Source organism: Lithobates pipiens, unplaced genomic scaffold (assembly GCF_037356315.1).
Source record: "Lithobates pipiens isolate NorthernLeopardFrog02 unplaced genomic scaffold, aLitPip1_a1.2 Scaffold_8, whole genome shotgun sequence".
Classification (NCBI taxonomy): domain Eukaryota; kingdom Metazoa; phylum Chordata; class Amphibia; order Anura; family Ranidae; genus Lithobates; species Lithobates pipiens.
Window position 1 is genome coordinate 480,692,168 of NW_027507903.1, and position 21,590 is coordinate 480,713,757.

A 21,590-nucleotide genomic window follows, 5' to 3' on the forward strand; every position below is an offset into this window, starting at 1 on the left:
GCAGTCGGCTGGGATTTATGCCGTCGTTCACATGCATGGAGCTTGGCAATAAGTGTGGAGAGAGCCTCTGTTTTGGCCACTTTAAGTCTATGACCATGTTTAATAAGAATGCCCCTAATGTAGCATTTATGAGCTGCCCATAGCATGAGGGGGTTGGAAACGGAATCACGGTTATGCTCAAAGTAATTTTCTATTTCCCTAAGTAGGTCTGCATGGGTCTCAGGGTCTTTCAGGAGAGACTCGTTCAGTCTCCACCAGGACTGACCCCGGGACTCCTGTTGCAGCTTCAGCATCAAAGAGATCGGAGCATGATCGGACAGGGCTATGTGGCCTATCTGAGCATCTGTGACCGCCGGGATAACATTGTGGGCGACTAGGAACATATCTATACGCGAGTAAGAACCATGAGCGGAGGAAAAGAACGTATAGTCTCTATCCTGAGGGTGGAGCGTACGCCACACATCAATCAGTCGGTGAGAATGTAGCAGATCTCTTATGTGCGAACGCGTTCTCGCAGATATCGCAGAAGTGCCCGAAGAGGAGTCTCTGTGGGGGTCTAGGGTGAGGTTAAGGTCCCCTCCCACGATCAGAGTGCCCTCTGAGAATGCAGCCAGAGCATCCAAGCATGCTTCCAAGGCCGGCAGCTGGTCCACATTCGGCATGTACAGATTGGCCAGAGTAAAGGTTTGCGAGTGGAGGGTTCCCTTAACGAAGAGATATCTCCCCTCACTATCGGCTTGGACAGCTAGCACGTGCCACGGCAGGTTTTTAGCAAGAAGAACACATACTCCTCTCGATTTGGAGGTAGGCGACGTACTGTGATAAGCCAGGGGGAAGTGTTTACTATAAAGCCGGGGTATTTGGCCTGTCCTGAAATGGGTCTCCTGGAGGAAAGCTATTTGGGGCCTCAGCCGCCACAATTCTGTGAGACAGCTGGACCTTTTTTCAGGTACATTCAGCCCTTTCACATTCCAGGAAACCAGCTTCAGTGCCATGACGGCAGCGGTACCCGGCCGAGGGGCTCCACCAGAGTCGGAAGTAGAAATAGAGGTCAAACACCAAGGAAGAAAAGAAGAAAGAGGAAAAGCAGTAGTTAGTGGGGAGGGAGAGGGTAGAAGGGGGGAGGATAGGTCGGGGAGTTGCTAATGCTCCTATCGGAGAGAACCTGCCGGTTAGGGCAGAAGGGCCTAGTGGGGGAAGAGGTAAGGCACTGCAGAGGGAGGAACTCGTCGGTGCAGTACCCCTCCAGCAGCCCATGGTCCATGCAGCCACAGTTGGGCATGCACGGAGCTTCTTTGGCATCGTAACTTCGACATCAAACACATCATAGAACATCACTGCAGCTAGTATCAGGCAGTCAACAACAGTAGAACAGTGCATAATTAGACCAACCTATTTAACTTTGCAGCACAGAGTATAGATAACATTATCTATTAGCTAGTAGCAGGCAGTCAACAACAGTAGAACAGTGCATAATACGATCAACATATTTAACTTTGCAACACAGAGCATGGATAACAGTATACCACCCAGGTACCCGCCCTCCCCTCCCCCCCCCCCAAAAAAAGGGGGGGGGAGTAGAAGGGGAGGGAGTAGAAGGGGAGGGAGTAGGAACACCGTCCAGGGGCATCCGGGGGGCACCCCCAGGTATTCCAAAAACAAAAAGAGCTCCGAGATTCGGGTACCTGAAGATAAACAGTGGCTAGAATGTTAAACAGTACCGCTAGCATCCCAGGTCCCCGTCTCGTAAGCGCCATGTCCATCTCTGGTCTTGCAATGTCCCTCCTCTCCCCGTGTGGGGTTGCCGGGGGCAACGATCCGTTGCAAGGTGTATAACACTAAGCTGGACGCTCCAGCCACCTACATTGATAGAGAAAAAGTAAACAATAAAGAAAAAAAAGGGGTGTAACACAGGTACAGCGGGTAAATTACTGTGCTCTTTCAGAGTTCACGATCTTGAGGGGCCTGCGATCGTTGACGTTGGGATCGACGGTGGCGTCTCCCTCTCTGCGGCCTATTTGAGAGGTTGCTCGTCGGGGCCACGGCTCCCAGAGGAACAACTGGAGCCAACCAGTCTGGGATCGGAACCGGGGGCAGGTCCAAAGCCTCCAGGAAGGACGGGACCTCTGAAGGGTGTCGTAGCGCCAGAGGTCTCCCATTTCTGCGCACTATGAGGTGGAACGGATGACCCCACTTGTATGGTATCCGCCGTTCAGTTAGGTGTTCCAAGAGGGGTCGCAGACAGCGTCTCATCTGGAGGGTCTTGCGGGAAATATCTGGCAGAAGGGTGACTTGGGCCCCGTCAAAATCAATGCTGCCTTTGCGCCACGCCGCTTGCAGGATATCCTCCCTAACCGAGTAATTGTGGAGACAGCATAATACGTCACGTGGCCGGTTCTCTGTGGGGTTCCTGGGACCCAGGGTCCTGTGGACTCTATCAATGGCTATTACTGTGTCAGCAGCGCGGTCCAGACAGGCGTTAAATATAGCAGTAACTGTGGCTTTGAGGTCTGCTTGGCCCGTGGCTTCGGGCAAGTCTCTGATCCTGATGTTACGTCTGCGATTGCGATTCTCAAGGTCATCTACTAGGAGTTGCAACTGTGCGACTCTGTCAGCAAGGGTATCATGAGCGACTTTCAGGTCAGAAACATTAGTGGTCAGGGAGGTTACATCTGATGCCAAGGTGGTCACCCGCTCGTTCGTAGCCGACACATCACGTTTGACCCCTGTGATTTCCTGACGCAGGGTTGTTTCAATCCTGGCCGCCATGCAACTAAAATCATCCTTAGTGGGAAGGTTGTGCAGCAAAGTCAAAATGGCCTTGTCCCCCAACAATGCCTGTGCAGTGGGTAGCAGATTGGCCCCCTGTGCGGCTGAGGCATGAGTAGCCTGGTCATGCAGTCCGGGGGTGAGGCATCCACTGTGAGAGGGTCTCTGGGACAGTTGTGAGTTATGGGGGAACCAGGGTGGCAGGCTGCTGCGGTCTGGGCTGTCCAGCGAGGCCATAGACAGTGAGCGGGGGAGGCATGGGGACAAGTCACTCGGTGGGGAGAACGGCGGTAGGTCGTGTCCCTGCATAGTCAACCGCTCACCTTCTCTCTGTGCCTCATGTCCTGGAGCGCCGGAGGCCGCGGGCGCCATCTTGGACGGATCCGGCGTGGAGACTGGCGGCTGCAGCGGGACTAAATACTTGTCCATCGCTACAGCGGAGGGCTCCACTCGGCTGGCAGGGTTCCGCTGTCGTGCGGGGATGTCGGCGATGCCGAAATGTGCGATCGGCTTGAGGTACAGGCGTGCGTAGGAGTCACGGACCGGGAGCTCCCGGAGAAAGCGTCCTCACTCCTGCATGCCTAGGCCACGCCCCCCCCATGCTGGATTTAAAAAGCCTCCACAACTGGATCCATCCTGCCACTGTGGCTCCAGAATGGTACCCGGGCCTCGCATAGAAGAACAAGGTTTTGCCTGTAATGCTCCTTTGAGGGCTGGACCCTAGAAACCAGGACTCCTTTTGGTCTTGCTACATTACCTAAAGTTGTCCTGAGGGGTGCTATACAAGGTCCAAAGCAGCGGAACACCTACTAAAGGGCCCGAGTGTTTGAAAGCTTAAACCACGCTGCCTGCCGTGATGGGTAAAGTTTGTATCTGTCTGTTTACAGCAGTATCCAGCAGCGAGGAAAAGGTAATAGGAAAGCATAGGAACTGCAAAGTCCACCTATGACTTTTCTGTCAATTATATTGTAATCAGGAGCAGACTGACCATTTGGCCACTCGGGCACTGCCCGAGGGCCCTGGGCCACTAGGGGGCCCCATCAGGGTTGCCAGCCTCAGTAAACCAGGGACAGTATGTAAAAATCTGTGTTTTTTTACATCTGTCTCTGAAATGTCCTGACATCCTTTTGGTCTAAAAACCCCAAGATTATAGCTGCCCCACCTCTCAAGTACCTTCTCAGCCAATAGAAACATGTCTGTGTATACTGTGTGATTGTGTGTGTGTGTGTGTGTGTGTGTGTGTGTGTGTTTGTGTATACTGTGTGGCCCCATAATCTCTGTTTGCCTGGGGGCCCTATAATCTTCTATTGCCCGGGGGCCCCATGAGTTGTCAGTCCACCCCTGATTGTAATGCCTTTAAAAAGAAAAAAAAAAGGGTGTGTGTACCCTGTTTAAATGTGTGCTAAAAGCGTGTGTCTCAGCAGCTGGAGGGGGTTTCCTCCCTCCCCATCTGGGGAAACTGAGTGGCTGGGAGTTACATGTTATGTTAACATAAAAACTGTTTTATCTGCTGTATAACGATCAGGAAAAACAAACCGATTATTCCTCTGCGGAGGAAACAACAGCTGATGTTTTAGCTTCACAATCTGAGTTACAAATCCTTATGAAAATGGTTCATTTCACTTTCATGCTACCCCTAACAGAGTGAGCTGAAAGTCTGGTTTCTTATTTGGGTTCTTTGAAACCTTCACAACCAGTGCATGCGTTTCCTGTCCAGGCATTACTAGAGAAACTCATACCGAATGGAATCACCCGGATAAGGATTTTCTCCCTCCAAAGAGATTCTCAGTTCTCTATCCCATGGAGGAAAAATTTACCAAAAAAAATGGAATGTTCCTGCAGTAGATGCTGCAATTTCCAGTGTGAATAAAAGTTTGACTTGTCCAGTGGACAATGCGCAAATGTTAAAGCATCCAATAGATAAAAAGTTGACATTTCTGTTAAAATCCTCTTTTTCTTTTAGCAGGTACTGTTGCTCGGCCTGCAATTGCAGCTATAGGCATCTGTCAGTCCGTAACCACTTCAGCCCCGGACCAATTTTCAGCCTAAGGACCAGAGGTCTTTTTACAATTTCGCACTGCACTGCTTTAACTGGTAATTGCGCGGTCATGCAATGTTGAAATTTGCGTCCTTTTCTTCCCACAAATAGAGCTTTCTTTTGATGGTATTTGATTGTCTCTGCGATTTTTATTTTTTGCGATTTAAATGGAAAATTTTGAGAAAAAAAAAATATTTTCTACTTTTTGTTATAAGAAAAATCGAATAAACTCAATTTTATTTATACATTTAGGGCAAAATTTATTCAGCCACATGTCTTTAGTAAAAAAAATGTCAATAAGCGTATATTTATTGGTTTGCGCAAAAGTTATAGCGTCTACAAACTAGAGTACATTTTCTGGAATTTACACAGCTTTTAATTTACGACTGCCTATCTCATTTCTTGAGGTGCTAAAATGGCAGGGCAGTACAAACCCCCCCCCCCAAATGACCCCATTTTGGAAAGTAGACACCCTAAGGAAATTGCTGAAGGGCATGTTGAGCCCATTGTATATTTTTTTTTTGTCCCAAGTGATTGAATAATGACACGAAAAAAAAAAAAAGTTTACAAAAAGTTGTCACTAAATGATATATTGCTCACACATGCCATAGTTATATGTGGAATTGCACCCCAAAATATATTCTGCTGCTTCTTCTGAGTACGGGGATACCACATATGTGGGACTTTTTGGGAGTCTAGCCGTGTACGTCACCCCCGAAAACCAATCACTGCCTTCAGGGTTTCTAAGGGTGCAAATTTTAGATTTCACTCCTCACTACCTATCACAGTTTCGAAGGCCATAAAATGCCAAAATAGCACAAACCCCCCCCCAAATGACCCCATTTTGGAAAGTAGACACCCCAAGCTATTTACTGAGAGGCATGTTGAGTCCATGAAATATTTTATATTTTGCCACAAGTTGCAGGAATATTACTATTTCTTTTTTTTGCACAAAGTTGTCACTAAATGATATATTGCTCACACATGCTATGGGCATAAGTCAAATTACACCCCAAAATAAATTCTGCTGCTTCTCCCGAGTACGGGGATACCACATGTGGGGGACTTTTGGGAGCCTAGCCGCGTACGGGACCCCGAAAACCAAGCACTGCCTTCCGGATTTAAATATAAAACATTACCAAAAAAAACTGTTAGCAATCGCAGGGATCAGGCCTGACTCTGCGATCGCTGCAGTTATGTGTTTAGTGTTTTGTAAGTGACAGTGATCGATCGAGACTGCACTTGGGTGGGCTGGGCGGAGGGGCAAAACGCAGGTGCTAGCAGGTATCTGGGCTGATCCTGCTAACAGTGCGTTTTTTTGGAACCCTAAACTGCTGGGGCACTAGTATAGATCTGATCAGATCAGATATTGATCTGGTCAGATTCTATACCACTACGGGAGGTTTATGCTTTGCGCGTGGGTGTTAGCGGTACTGGCACTAACCTAGCGCTGCCTGGGGCGACGCAGACCCTGACCCTAAAACCTAATTGATATCACCCGCCTGGTGATCAGGGGGTTACACCTTTATTGGGTAATAAATGGCGGGTGCCCTGATGCTATAAAAAGCAAACTAACCAGAGTCACCCGTAACACTTATACGGTGATCACTGGTGAAAGGGTTAACTAGGGGCAATCAGGGGGTTCAAATTTTTATTAGGTAGTATATGGGGGTCCCTGGCGCTATATAAAAACCTGACGGGGAACCTAAATAACTAACTGGCTAACCAGCGTCACCAGTGACACTTATACGGTGATCGCTGGTGAAAGGGTTAACTAGGGGCAATCAGGGGGTTAAAACCATTATTGGGTAGTATATGGGGGTACCTAGCGCTATAAAAACCTGGCGGTGAACCTAAAAAAATAACTAGCTACCTAGCGACACTAGTGACACTAATGCAGCGATCAGAAAAAGGATCGCTTAGTGATACTGGCAAAAGTGGGTGAAAGGGTTAACTAGGGGCAATCAGGGGGTTAAAACCATTATTGGGTAGTATATCGGGGTACCTAGCGCTATAAAAACCTGGCGGTGAACCTAAAAAAATAACTAGCTACCTAGCGACACTAATGCAGCGATCAGAAAAATGATCGCTTAGTGACACTGGCAAAAGGGGGTGAAAGGGTTAACTCTAGGGGCAATCAGGGGGTTAAACCTTTATTGGGGGGTGGTAGGGGGCTACCCTGGACCTAACACTAACTGCCCTGACAGTTTTTACTGTCACAACTGACACTGAATGCAGTGATCAGTAAAGAAATGATCACTGCAATCAGTGACACTGTGACTGGGGGGGGGGGTTGTGTGCCTGTGTGTGCCTATGTGTTAGTGTATTGTTACTGTGTCCTCTCCTCGTAGTCCGGTCAATAAGACCACCCCGAGGAGAATGACATCACTTCCTCACTGCCTGTGTTTACTATGCACAGTGGGAGGAAGCTTCTCATTCGCCAGAATCGGCCATCCCCTCATCCCGGATCGCTCCTGCAGCGAAACGGACCGCCGCATCCAGCGGGAGGGGGTCCGATCGGACCCCCCACCCGCTGGAAGGCGAGCACTACATGTACGTGCTTGTGCCTGTCGGTGCCATTGCACCGACGTACATTGCCATGCGGCGGTCCTTAAGTAGTTAAAGAACCAGTTCACAGAGGCCCTTAACAAGCTCCCTGCACAACAGGCCCATGAGTTGGCCGACTTACCAAAAGCATAATGTTTTTCCATAGATGCTATAAAGGATTCTATTCACCAGGCGTCTCGCCTTGCACTTGTGCTAGTACACATGCGTAAGACCCTTTGGTTAATGTGTTGATCCGCCGAAGCACCCTGCAAAAATCTACTGTCTAGTTTCCCATTTCATGGGGAGCAACTATTTGGCGATGATTTGGATAAATACATCCAGACAATTTCCAGTGGAAAAAGTACTCTTTTGCCAGTCAAAATAAAGTATAAACATCCTTCATTTAAACTGACTTTCTCTCCTGCTCTAGGCAGTGGCGATGGCTTCCACAGTCAGATTCCAGAAGAAAATCGCAGGGTCAGGCCCAGGCTCAAAGGAAGACCTGAAGCCACAAAACTGCAAAGCAGAATACTAAGCCCTCTTCATGAAGAGGTGTCTCCCCTCAACAAGGTGGGGGGAAGACTTCTGCATTTTGTAGAAGTCTTCCAAAGGGAAACTCAGGACAGATGAGTACTCTCCTAAGTGACTCTAGGATACAAACTAGAGTTTCGGGAATTTCCACCATCTAATTTTCTGAGATCAAACGTTCCGAAGGATCCAGTGAAAAAACAATCCCTGTTTCAAGCATTAGACCGATTATTGACTCAAGGGGTAATCCTACAGATCCCCACAGAAGAACAGGGTTTGGGATTCTATTCCAACCTGTTTACGGTACCAAAACTGAATGGAGTTGTCAGACCCATTCTGGATCTAAGAAATCTAAATCGGTTCTTGAAAATCCGCTCGATCAGGCCAGTGGTCTCCATCCTACGGGGGGGGGGGGGGGGGAGGTAACTTCTAGGGTCCATCGACATCAGGGATGCATATCGGCATGTCCCTATATTTCCCGCTCACCAAAGGTTTCTGGCATTCGAAGTAGAACAACACTTTCAGTTTGCGCTTTCAGTTTGCGGCCTTACCCTTCCGGTATTCACAAAAATACTGGCCCCACCTCTAGCCAGGTTAAGGGCACAGGGCATAAAAGTGTTGGTGTACCTAGACGATCTATTGTTAATAGACCAGTCAATAACTCGCTTAAAACAAAGCGTACGCATTACAACCAGTTACCTGGAAACTCTTGGTTGGATCCTTAACCTAGAGAAGTCTTCCTTAAAACCAGTAAGAAGGCTGGATTATTTAGGCCTGATCATAGATACAGCCCAGAAAAGGGTGTTCTTGCCTTCAGCAAAGATCAGCTCCATACGAGAGCTGGTACGGATGGCCAGGTCAAAATCAAATCCTTCAATTCACCTTTGCATGAGGTTGTTAGGAAAGATGATAGCTTCATTAGAAGCAGTTCCCTATGTACAGTTCCATTCAAGACTGTTGCAAAACAGTATCCTCTCTGCTTGGAACAAGACGATCCAAGCTTTGGACTTGCCAATGCGGCTGTCCCCAAGAGTGTCCCAAAGCCTCAATTGGTGGTTACAAAGCCAGAATCTGCTGAAAGGGAAATCCTTCAGACCAATTATCTGGAAAGTAGTAACAACAGATGCCAGCCTCTCAGGCTGGGGAGCGGTACTAGAAATAAAGGGACAGTGGTCAAAACTCGAAAGAGCCCTCCCATCAACATCCTAGAGATTTGGCCAGTGTGCCTGGCTCTGAAAACCTGGACTTCCAGGTTAAAGAATTGTCCTGTCAGGATCCAATCTGACAACGCCATGGCTGTGGCATATATCGATCTCCAAGGAGGCACCAAAAGTCTCTCAGGTCAGAGAGAGGTGAACCATATCCTAACTTGGGCAGAAAAGAATGTCCCATGCCTATCGGCAATTTTCATTCCCGGGAGTAGAAAATTGGCAGGCGGACTATCTAAGTTGCCAAAAGTTATTCCCGGGGGAATGGTCTCTTCACCCTGATGTTTTTTGGGCTGTTTGCCAAAGATGGGGGACTCAAGACATAGATCTACTAGCATCCACATTCAACATGAAGTTATTCAACGTTGTGTCCAGAACAAGAGATCCACTCTCATACGGAAAAGATGCACTGGTAACCCCATGGGATCAGTTTTCACTGATCTATGCTCTTCCCCCGATTCAGTTGCTGCCTCGACTTCTTTGCAGGATCAAGCTGTAATTCTGCAACAGTAATTCTGGAAGCACCAGCCTGGCCCAGAAGGTCATGGTACGCAGAGGTCCTAAAGATGGCAGTGGAGGGTCACTCCCACTGAGGCCAGACCTGCTCTCGCAGGGGCCTATATTCCATCCTACTTTACTAACGCTAAATTTAACGGCTTGGCTATTGAAACCCACATTCTGAAGAAACGTGGGCTTTCCAGGTCAGTTATCTCAACTTTAATCAATGCAAGGAAACCAGTTTCCAGAGCTAAATATTATAGAGTTTGGAAAACGTATGTTTCCTGGTGTGAATCCAAGGGCTTGCACCCTCGGCGGTATATATTAGGCAGGATCCTTGCCTTTCTACAATTGGGGGTAGAGATGAAGTTGGCCCTAAGTACTATTAAGGGCCAAGTCTCAGCCTTTTATTTCAAAGACCATTTGCTATGCATTCTTTAGTCCGGGGTTTTATGCAAGGGGTGATGTGAATTAATCCACAAGTTAAATCACCTTTAACGCCTTGGGACTTGAATTTAGTTTTGTCAGTGTTACAAAAACAGCCATTTGAACCATTACAGCATATTCCCTTAGTCCTTCTGACTAGGAAGCTGATATTTTTGGTTGCTATATCCTCAACAAGGAGGGTTTCAGAATTGGCTGCTCTTTCTTGTAAAGAGCCATATTTAATTATTCATGATGACAGAGTGGTGTTACACCCTCGTCCAGGCTTTTTGCCAAAAGTGGTTTCAGGTTTTCATCTGAATGAAGATATTGTCCTGCCATAGTTTTTCTCAAAACCATGTTGCAGGGAAGAAAAGTCCTTACATTGTCTTGATGTAGTGAGAGCAGGGAAAATCTATTTAAAGAATACTGCTCAGATTCGTAAGACTGAAGTCTTATTTATTCTGCCAGAGGGTCCTAAGAAAGGACAGGCAGCATTGAAATCCACTGTTGCCAAGTGGATTCAGCAAGTTATAATTCAAACTTATGATTTAAAGGGTAAGATTGCCCCTTTTCAAATTAAAGCACACTCTACCAGAGAGGTTAGTGCTTCTTGGGCAGTGTGTCACCAGGCCTCCTTTGCTCAGATCTGCAAGGCTGCAACTTGGTCTTCAGTTCATACATTCACAAAATGTTATCAAGTGGATGTAAGAAGGAATGAGGATATCGCCTTCGGCGCAGTGTGTTGCAGGCAGCAGTATGAGTTTTCAAGGTCTGGGGGTGCCCTACAGGTTGTGTCTCCCTCCCCTCAAGTAGCATTGTTATGGGACGTCCCACTAAGTAAATACTTGAGGCTCTGTGTCCTATGATGTATGATAAAGAAAACAGAATTTTTATAACAGCTTACCTGTAAAATCCTTTTCTTAGAGTACATCATAGGACACAAAGCTCCCTTCCCTCTGTTTTATGGGGGGAAAGTAAATTGCTTATATTACTTGCCACTGCTCCCACTGTGCCATCAAATGCCCCCACTGTGCCATCACATGCTGCCACTGTGCCATATCAAATACTCCCACTGTGCCCATCAAATGCTGCCAGTGTGCCCCCCCCCGCCGTCTGCCCGGCACTTACCCTGTCTCTCAGTGGGGCAGCGGGTGATGTCGGCGAGCGGTGTCCTCCATGCTCCTCAATGTCTTCTCCCGTCCTCTTTTCCCATCCTCTGCTACGATTGGACGCCTGATTGGCTGAAACAGGAGCTGTGATTGGACACCTATCAGGTGACGGGTAACAGACCAAAGCACCTGATTGGTGGAGAGGCTGTTCAGTGTTAGGAAAGCAAATATTCATTCGCTTTCCAACGCAGCTGAGTAAACTGCGAGCGCCAAGCATGGTGCTCGCTGTTTACCTTTTTTGACACCTATTAGAGCCTATGGCTCTAATCAGGTGCTTAAAAAAAACACCTGCCGCTGTAATTCAGACGCCCGGCAAGGCGGCCATAGATAGGTAGATTAACGTATTGCATGAATCTATTGGTGATAGTGGGGGTGGCAGGAGAGAGGGGGTGGCGCCCTTGCGCTCCTTATGGACACACCACCACTGAAAAAAGGTACACTTATTAGAAATATATAAAAAAAAATGACCAATAAGCGGCTATAGACATATTAAATATATAGACATGGCAAACCATAGAAAAATGCAGCTCTGGAAAGGTCTAATGCCCTGTACACATGGTCGGAAATTCTGACGGAAAAGGTCCGATCGGATTATATTGTTGGAAAATCCGATCTTGTGTGGGCTCTATCGCACTTTTTCCGTCAGAAATTCAGATGGAAAAAATTTGAGAGCAGGATCTCAAATTTTCCCACAAAAAAATCTGATCAGACTTTTTCCGATCGTTTGTAGAGAATTCCGATCGAACAAAGTGCCACGCATGGGCAGATCAAATTACGAGACCAAAGCTATTAACTACTAGCCGCAGCATAGTCTCGTCGTAACGAATGAACGTCATCACGTTCCGAACGATCGGATTTTCCGACAGCTTTGTCCGACCGTGTGTATGCAACACCAGTTTAGGACAAAATCCATCTGACGGATTTTGTGATCGGAATGTCCGACCGTGTGTACAAGGCATAAGAGCTACCGTGATCAACCACCATGGTAGGGCATGCGGACCACACCCGACATGTTTAAGAAACCCCTTTCTTCAGTAGTGTATAGAGCAGTTTTACGTCTATATTTAAGAACAAACAAAAGATGATGATAGATAACATGCACAGGCAAACATATATACAAACATGTATACAAAATATACAATCATTAGTTGTTCATACAGAAGAACATCAAAATAAGAGTGTACAAGAAAAAAACACACTTACATGTTGCCAAAATAGATACAGGTACATATCACAGCCACCGAGTGATTTTTGTAAAAAACAGTCATATTCCAACCAGGATCCAGCGGTGCAGCCAAAGAACCTCCAAAGATGGAAGCACAGCAGTGAGCAGCCAGCGAGACCAGCAAAAAAAAGAAAAAAAGCACATCCACCAAGAGTGATAAAGAACTTGTAAGGACTGCCTTATACCACTAAAAGGGTCCTTGCAGTCTATTTAGACAAATAACAGAAAAAATTGAAAAAGTATATAGCAAGATATACCAAGGAATTCCAAGGATTTTTTTTATATATATTATGTTGTAACATATACATGCAAAGGATATATATGTGTCTCTATATATACAGTGTATATATATATATATATATATATATATATATATATATATATATACACATACATACATACATACATACATGTGTGCATGGCCAGGGATCATAGTATATAGTACTTACCGTCCATGGACATGCAGGAGGGAGTAACTTTTATTCAATGGTATTGCAAAAATAAATAATATACAATAATGAGAAAAATAATGTGGTGTCTCAAAAAGGAAGTAATGTAAGGAATGGGCCCCCAGCTAAAAGACAAACTAATATTACCTGGTCACAATAGAAGCAAGGGAAGCAATAAAGCACTGCAATTCGCCCCCCCCCCCCCCAAAAGGAAGACAAAGCAAGGATGTTGCCTGGAGATGGAAGATTAATGGAGTGCAAAGGGCTGAGTCACTCCCTTCATACTGCACATCCGGTGTGTGTGTGGGCAATTACTGCCACACACACATCCCACCCGCCAGCAGATGATACATTTTTTTTAAATTAAGGCTAAAGCCTCGTACACACTATCGGATTTTCCGCAGACAAAATCTCAGACTTTTGTCTGAAGGCGTGTGCCTGGATTTTGTCTTGCATACAAACGCCAAGGAATTGTCGGCCAACAAACACGAACGTAGTGACGTACTATGTGTTTTTTCAGCTCTTTAGTGCCACCCTTTGGGCTCCTTCTGCTAATTTCGAGTTAGTAGAAGTTTGGTGAGTATTGATTCATGCTTTTCATGTCATGCTTTTAATTTCGTGCTTTTCAGTTAGTTTCTGATCGGTCATTCGTCAACCATCCATGTTGCGGAATTGGAGGAGATAACGTGTTATTTATTATTTGCCTTGGAGTTATTCCTTTGACCCAAGTCCAATCCAGGAACAGGAGGAGGAGGATTTCTTGGACCAAAAATTGGTTGCTTTATTAATCATGACCAATTATGTCATATGCCTTTGCTGCGGGAGCTCCAGGAGAATAATCCAGATGTTTTTCGGAATTATCTCCAGATGACGGACCCCTGCTTTCACCAACTCTTGGCATTGTTGACCCCCTATATTAGAAGCAGGACACATGCATGAGGCTTTTATTTAATTTTTTGTTAGACCAATGATTTCATTTGGTATATTTTCTATATTTTTGGATGCATAGAATGCACTTTTTGGTTAAGTTCTATTGGCAGATAGCATGTCTAATGTTATTTGTTTTCTTTTTTTAATGCACAATAAAAAATATTGTGTAGAATAATACTTGGATGTGTGTTTTACTTCAAATGACAGTTTGGGAGTAGGCAGTTACATTTTAAAAAATACAATGTAAAATTAACAAGGGACAATAACATAGTTGTATCTTTGATCTTAAAAACTACGGGATAATGGTGTTGTGGTAACTTGCACCAAAAAAAAAAATAACAAGCATAATAATATTATTCTTGATAATCACTAGAAAAAAAAAGCCTTTGAAAATTTTTGTTTGCAATAACTCCATCAGTATCACCAGCAATGCAGCTTCATTATTATCCCATTACAGAAGAAGAGAACGTGCGCTGCATTTCGCAATTTCATAAATTTGCCACGTCACGAATGTTAATTCTCCATTACGAACACTAGTTTACAAGAGTGACCACTTCTGGCTTGTCCTTGCTTCTGAGCATGCCTGTTAGTACTTTGGACTTTTGTCCGACTGACTTGTGCACACACACTCGAAAAATCCAACAACAGACATTTTTACGTGGAAAATTTTAAAACCTGCCAGCCAACATTTGTCCATGGAAAATCCGACAACAATTGTGCGATGGAGCGTACAAACGGTCAGATTTTCCGCCAACAACATGACATCATACAATTCCCATTGAAAAATCAGATCATGTGTACGAGGCTTTAGGGGGCTATGAAAGAGTCGCGCTGTGCAGTGTGAAACCACTACAACCAAGCGGCATGTCAGCTGACATCACAGGTGGAAGCACCCAATGCAGGAGTGATGACGCAGGCGTGAAAATGGCTCGCGGGTGCGACCTGCGCTTCAGACTGGTCCCCAAGCCAGCAGCGCGTGGCATAGCCACGTGGAGGGCATGGCTGTGTCCTGCGTCACACACCCACCAACGCGCACAGGGCTCATAGCAGAAGCAGGAGCGCAGACAAGCTGGTTGACAAGCAACCGGTAAGCTATGGTACGGGCTACGGGCCAATGCCAAAGGGGAAGGGGGCCTGTAGATGGGAAAAAAAACATTGAATGCGTGGCCGCTTGAGCGCTGGAGTGTTTTTCTTACATATACCCCACTGAGTGAAACCAACAACAGTGGGGCACAGGGAGGAGGTTATTCTGGATAGTAAATAGCTGCCCATATGGAGGCCACACTTACGCCTCATTCACACAGGTGGCAGCCCTTGCTGCCCCTCTGAAAACAGTGGATCACTTTTTAGAGAGCAGTTGACAGGCAGCTGAAAGGTGATATGTAGCCTGCTCACTACCTGTTTTAACCCTAAAAATGCTGAGCCACTGTGCCGGGAACCAGGAGCATTGCTTGCAGTCAGGGCAATTGTGGCTCAGCCCAATTTATTTGGGTAGTGTTTGGCATTGATGCTGCACGCTGAATGTGACTGGGAGTTTCATCTTAGCCATGGCAGAGAAACAAAGCATCACGGCCAATGGCATGTGTACAACCCTGAGCATCAGCATGTTATTTAGGTGGGCAATAGGGAGACAGTAAAACTGCAGCTCATTTGTCTGTTTCACTGCCCCCTGGCCACCCGTGTAAACAAGGCCTTAGGCAGAACTTACAACTAGAGTTGTTTAGAATGACCAATGGGCTTTTGAAAGTTGAAGCACATCAGCTAAGCAGTCAGTAATTCTGCCCCAGGTTAATGTTCCAATTTCTCCACAGATGAGGTCCGCAGTGGGGCTTATCGTCATCTCTTCCACCCAGAACAGCTTATCACAGGAAAAGAGGATGCAGCCAACAACTATGCACGGGGACACTACACTATCGGAAAGGAGAGCATCGATCTGGTGATGGATCGTATCCGGAAGCTGGTGAGTTTGAGATCAATATAGTAATAATGTTTTCTCTTTATGTGATGAAAAATGATAAGACTTTTGAAAGGAATCTTCTATCTACTTTAAGGCCACATGCAGATGGCTATACAATGTAAATTGCAAGTGTATTTCCAGGCCCAGGAGACACAGCCACAGTATACAGCCACCCATAGTAATGAATTTCTGTACACTAGCTGTATGTCGGTAAATTACATACTTCCAAAAACATGTGCACAGGCGCAAATTCCTGAACATGGTGTCCAGGCATGTAAGCATGTTTGCGTGCGCATGTTTACATAAGTATGGCATATACCCACTCACAGCTAGCGTACAGCCATTCATTACTGTAATCTGCAGCAGTGTGTCGGGCACAGACATGTGCCACAATTTACATTGCACTGCCTTATACACCTGGGAGCATGAGACCTTAAGCCTAGTACACACAGGCCGAATATCAGGCCACATCGGCTGGTTCAATAAAAACTGGCCAACATTTGGCCCATGTGTTTGGCAGCCAGTCTGACAGATTGCCAAGCCAATTGAGCATGCTGGAAAACCAATGGCTGACCGGAGTGTTCTGGCGGTGTCTCCCTGTCAAAACACAATAGCGGGAAGATCAATGTACTAACATCAGATTGTTAGTACAGAGGCTTTGACTGGAGCTGTCAGATTTTTTTTTTTTTTTTACATTCGGCCAGAAAAAAAAACTGTACACTAGCTGTATGCTGGTAAACTACATACTTCCAAAAACAACTGCACAAGTGTAAATTCCTGAACGTGGTGTCCATGTAGGCATGTTTGCGTGCGCATGTTAACATAAGTATCGCATATACCCACTCAATGCTAGCCTACAGCCATTCATTACTGTAAGCTGCAGCCATCTGCCGTGCGCAGAGATACACCACAATTTACATTGCACTGCCTTATGCACCTGGGAGCATGAGGCCTTAAGCATGGGCCAAATGTCAGGCGACATCAGCCGGATCAGTAAAAACCGGCCAACATGCCAGCCGGTCTGGCAGAAGCCGATTGAGCATGCTGAAAAACATGCTGGAAAACCAATGGCTGACCGGAGTGCTCTGGCAGTGTCTGCCTGTCAGAACACAATAGCACAGCAGGGAAGATCACTGTACTAACATTGGATTGTTAGTATAGAGACTTCAACTGGAGATGTCCATTTTTGTTTCTTTCATTTAGCCAGATAAAAAACTACTGGTGTGTTCAAGGCTTTTGGCACATATGTGAAGGTAATCGGACATAATCCATCAGCACTCAAGTGGGAAAAAAGATACAGTCCTGCTACAGGGAAACTAAAGTGTATTCTTTTCACATAAATGTTCTCTTTTCTTCTTGTAATTGTAATACACAGTATCCATAATTTTGCTGCTTCCTCCAGATTGGAATTATTTAGGGCTCATGCACACAGAGGTATTTGTAGTTGTATGGACATACACATGTATATCTATTTTTTGTTTTTAAAGTGCACTCAAACCTGTCTTCTCAAGACCTCTGCTTCTTCAATATGCCTCAGTCATTTTGGGAGTGGATTCAGTTTAGTTTATGGAGAATGCAGCAGAACATGTGAGATTCTGGGGGTAGGGGAGCTCCAGTGAAATTCACTCACTGCAGAGTGGGCTGACCCTACAAAAAAAGAAACGGTGGAATCTCCCTTGAGATGACATGTTTAAAAAAGTTGTGTACCTCTAAAGTGTAATAATAATGCTTTGTAAGCGGTGTTTAAAGCATTTGGCATTGTTTTCTTTCAGAGTGATGCTTGCTCTGGCCTACAAGGATTCCTTGTCTTTCACAGTTTTGGAGGGGGAACTGGCTCAGGCTTTACTTCCCTACTAATGGAACGGCTCTCTGTAGATTATGGGAAAAAATCCAAACTGGAATTTGCCATCTACCCAGCTCCCCAAATCTCAACCGCTGTGGTGGAGCCATACAACTCCATCCTCACCACCCACACTACACTGGAGCACTCAGACTGTGCCTTCATGGTGGATAATGAGGCCATCTTTGACATCTGTCAACGCAACTTGGACATTGAGCGCCCAACTTACATCGACCTTAACCGCCTCATCGGCCAGATAGTGTCCTCCATCACAGCCTCGCTACGGTTTGCTGGTGCTTTGAATGTGGATCTGACTGAATTTCAGACCAACCTGGTGCCCTACCCACGCATCCATTTCCCTCTGGTGACCTATGCACCCATTATCTCCACAGAAAAAGCGCACCATGAACAACTGACCGTAGCTGACATCACCAACTCTTGCTTTGAACCAACCAACCAGATGGTGAAATGCAACCCTCGTCATGGCAAGTATATGGCATGCTGCATGCTGTACAGGGGTGACGTGGTGCCCAAAGATGTCAACGTGGCCATCGCCAACATCAAAACCAAGAAGAACATTCAATTTGTGGACTGGTGTCCTACAGGGTTCAAGGTGAGAAGATAATTTGTAGGTCTATAAATCTACCAAGCTTTGAGATTTCAGGAGAATTTAGTCTTCTTTTTAGGGGATACTTGTAGGTCTTCAAAAACTTGAAAGCCGCAAACCCAGACAGAAAGAACTAGACAGATTACAGCTGAATATACTTTTAAGATAAAAATACCCCTAGAATACTCATGCCTCGTGCAATGTAACAAAAGTATGCTGTAAACTATGGCCAGTTTTCTATTTGTGCAGCATCGTTTTCTTACTGTGTGAAGTTTCTGCACAGCGCGGTCATCCCCAATGTGGGCATCTGAAGCCACGGTGTCCTTCTTCCTGGATTCCATACATGTTGGCTACCCCGCATGCACCTGCCGATCTTGTGCATGTGCAGTGAGGTGCAATTTTGGTCAACTTGGCATGGCACAGCCATGGCAAGCTGACCAAGATTTTCCATAGACGCCAATGTTAAATGTTACTGTAGCCATGCATTGCCAAGCTGGCCACGAATTTCCATAGACGTCCATGCCAAGCTGATCAAGATCTCCAAGGAGCCAATGCAAAACCATAAATGACGCCTGGCGCTGTGGCCCCCTAGAGGAGGAAGTGAAATTAGATATAGGCATAAATCAGATAAGTGAACAGTAAATAAATAAATAGCCAACTAATTTTAAGGATGCACATTAGTGCTGCATGGTGAGGAGTAAAAAATGTGGATGGAACGCTTTAATACCAGTGCTTTCAGGGTGGTGATACCACTAACTGTGGGCTGTGCCTCTTTTTGTGTTTAAGTAGAGTGGTGAGAGGTTAGACTCTCACCATTGGGGACACAATTTTTAAGTAGAGTGGGGAGGCATTAGACATTTGGTCAATGCCAGCATGCATAGCAGTAAATCCTAACAGAGATTATGTTCATTTTAGTCATTGTATCCACAGCTATAAAAATGTTTTGGCTGTAGTTACACTTCATTAGCACCATGACGAAACAAAAATTTTATAAACAAAATAAAATCCCCTCCAGGTATCATCATCATGAGAACTTATCCAAACTTATCATATTTCTTATCCTTACGGCCTCTGCTTTGTAGATACTGAGATGAGTCACTCCAATTCTCTTGGTACCTTTAGTAATCTTATGTTTAGTAACGTGTTACATGTTACACCCATATTTATGGTGTAACATGTAACATCATGTATTTAAGCACCCACCTCCCACCATGTATTTAAGCACCCACCTCCCACCCCAGAGCCCATATCCCATGAGAACATGTCAGGGTTCTTCTCCGCACAACTGCTGTTACATTTAAAATCAGCTTGGCTGTGCTATGCTCACAAAGCCGAGTCATTCGTTATCAGATCTATGAATTAATAAATTATAGGTCCTGTCTGCAATCACTGCAGACAGACTTGTATTTCCCAGTGGCCTACGATCGATTGCGTTAATCAGCAGGTTGTTAGTCCATTGACACTTCTGCCAGCTTTCTAATTAAAAGGTCCTTACAGAGGTTCAGGGAGAAAGCTAGAGAAAAGAGTGTGCGAAACACTTACTGGCAGGTACCGGTGATGCCAATAGACTTCAGCATGGGATCTTGGGGCAGCTGAGGAGGATCCCAAATCACCTGTGCAGGATCAACTGCTCACAGGATTTGGGCTCCCCAGGATCACGAGAGTAAGACCAGTAGTGTCACTATCGCTAAGTGAATGTGTTGGAACCCAATGTCCTGGGTGAAAGGAGAGTATTATATATATATATATATATATATATATATATATATATATATATATATATACAGGCCCGAAGTGGGCCCAAAAAAAGGCCCGGGCATTTAAGACTGGGCAGCCTGCACGGGGGAGGGGGCTGGGCGGTTGGTGATTTGGAGTTTCAGGATGTGTTGAAGCCAGGTACAGTATAAACTATTACTCACAGAGCCAGGTACCAATTATTTCTCACAGAGCCAGGTACAAATTATCACTCACAAAGCCAGGTATAATAAAAAGATCAAGGAAAGGAGCACTCTCTTGCCCTGGAGCATCAGATCTAACCCCCTATGGCCAGTGGCAAGGCCGGGCGTGTGTGTGTGTGTGTATGTGATATATATATATATATATATATATATATATATATATATATATATATATATATATACACACACACACACACACACACACACACACACACACACACACACATCAAGGTGAGGGAACTCAAGGGGGGGAAGGAAATATGCACAGAGAGCGGAGTTGGGTTTTGAATTACAAAATGGCTTTGGTAGCAATTATAATTGTTTTACTAGTTTTAGGCACACCGACGCTTTAAAAAAAATACAAAATATTTTCACAATACCATCTCCCCATATTTTACCTACATGCAATTTTAGTTATAATATTTAAATTCAAATAAAAAATATCAATGTTTTAGTTTTTCCTAAACACTGATAATGGTGCAGAGTAGAAACGAAAAAAAACTCTGGACAGCCGCACTCCGGAAAGAAAATCTCAAAGCTATGAGTAAGCACTTCTTATAGTGTGAAACACGTCAGATTTTCTGTATCACTTTTGCTGTGGACTGTATTATGTGATCTTCAATTTGTAATAAAAGGCACAAGAAAAGATTTTCTTTCGGGAGTGCGGCTGTCCAGAGTTTTTTCATTTCCTCTCAACTGCACATGTATTAGCCAGCACCTGGGACTCTTTGAAAGATAAGCACTTGTCTTGACGGATCGGCCTGGAGCGGTGGCCCTTTCTTTCTAATGGTGCAGAATAATCTTGACCATGCCATAATAATTGGATTCCTTTCTCTTGCAGGTTGGCATTAATTATCAGCCCCCCACCGCAGTGCCCGGGGGCAATCTAGCAAAAGTAAAGCGTGCTGTGTGCATGCTGAGCAACACAACTGCCATAGCTGAGGCCTGGGCACGCTTGGACCACAAGTTTGACCTCATGTACGCCAAGCGGGCATTTGTCCACTGGTATGTGGGTGAGGGCATGGAGGAGGGTGAGTTTTCTGAAGCTCGTGAAGATCTTGCCGCTCTGGAGAAGGATTATGAGGAGGTCGGGATTGACTCATTTGAAGAGGAGAATGACACAGAAATTTATTAACAGTAATGAGAGTGTAATAGATGCTTAAAATAAATATAAACTCTCATGTGATGTGTACTTTGTTTTGAATGCAAACGACTGTTTACTGTTGTAACAAAGCATAACATAGCTCCCAACTGTCCCTGATTTCGAGGGACTATCCCTGATTTGGAGCAATGTCCCTCTGTCCCTCATTCCTGCTCATTTGTCCCTCATTTTGGTCTGATCTATAAAGTTGTATATAAAATGCACTTTTTATCCATCAGAAAGTGTTTCCCAGTGCTAAACCTTTCTTCTGATTTCTAAATTGCTGCATTTGTAAATTCC

General features: G+C 45.3%; 1 protein-coding gene across 1 annotated transcript in view; it reads left to right on the top strand.

The window, feature by feature from the left end:
* TUBA8 (tubulin alpha 8) overlaps positions 1-21,330 on the top strand; it is a 36,045-nt gene extending 14,715 nt beyond the window's left edge. Inside the window, exons 3-5 of the mRNA XM_077468820.1 lie at positions 15,599-15,747; positions 17,517-18,197; positions 20,991-21,330. Of these exons, the coding sequence (XP_077324946.1) occupies positions 15,599-15,747; positions 17,517-18,197; positions 20,991-21,284 (1,124 nt within the window). The 3' untranslated portion in view covers positions 21,285-21,330. The remainder of the gene's footprint in view (positions 1-15,598; positions 15,748-17,516; positions 18,198-20,990) is intronic.
* The last annotated feature ends 260 nt before the right edge of the window (positions 21,331-21,590 follow it).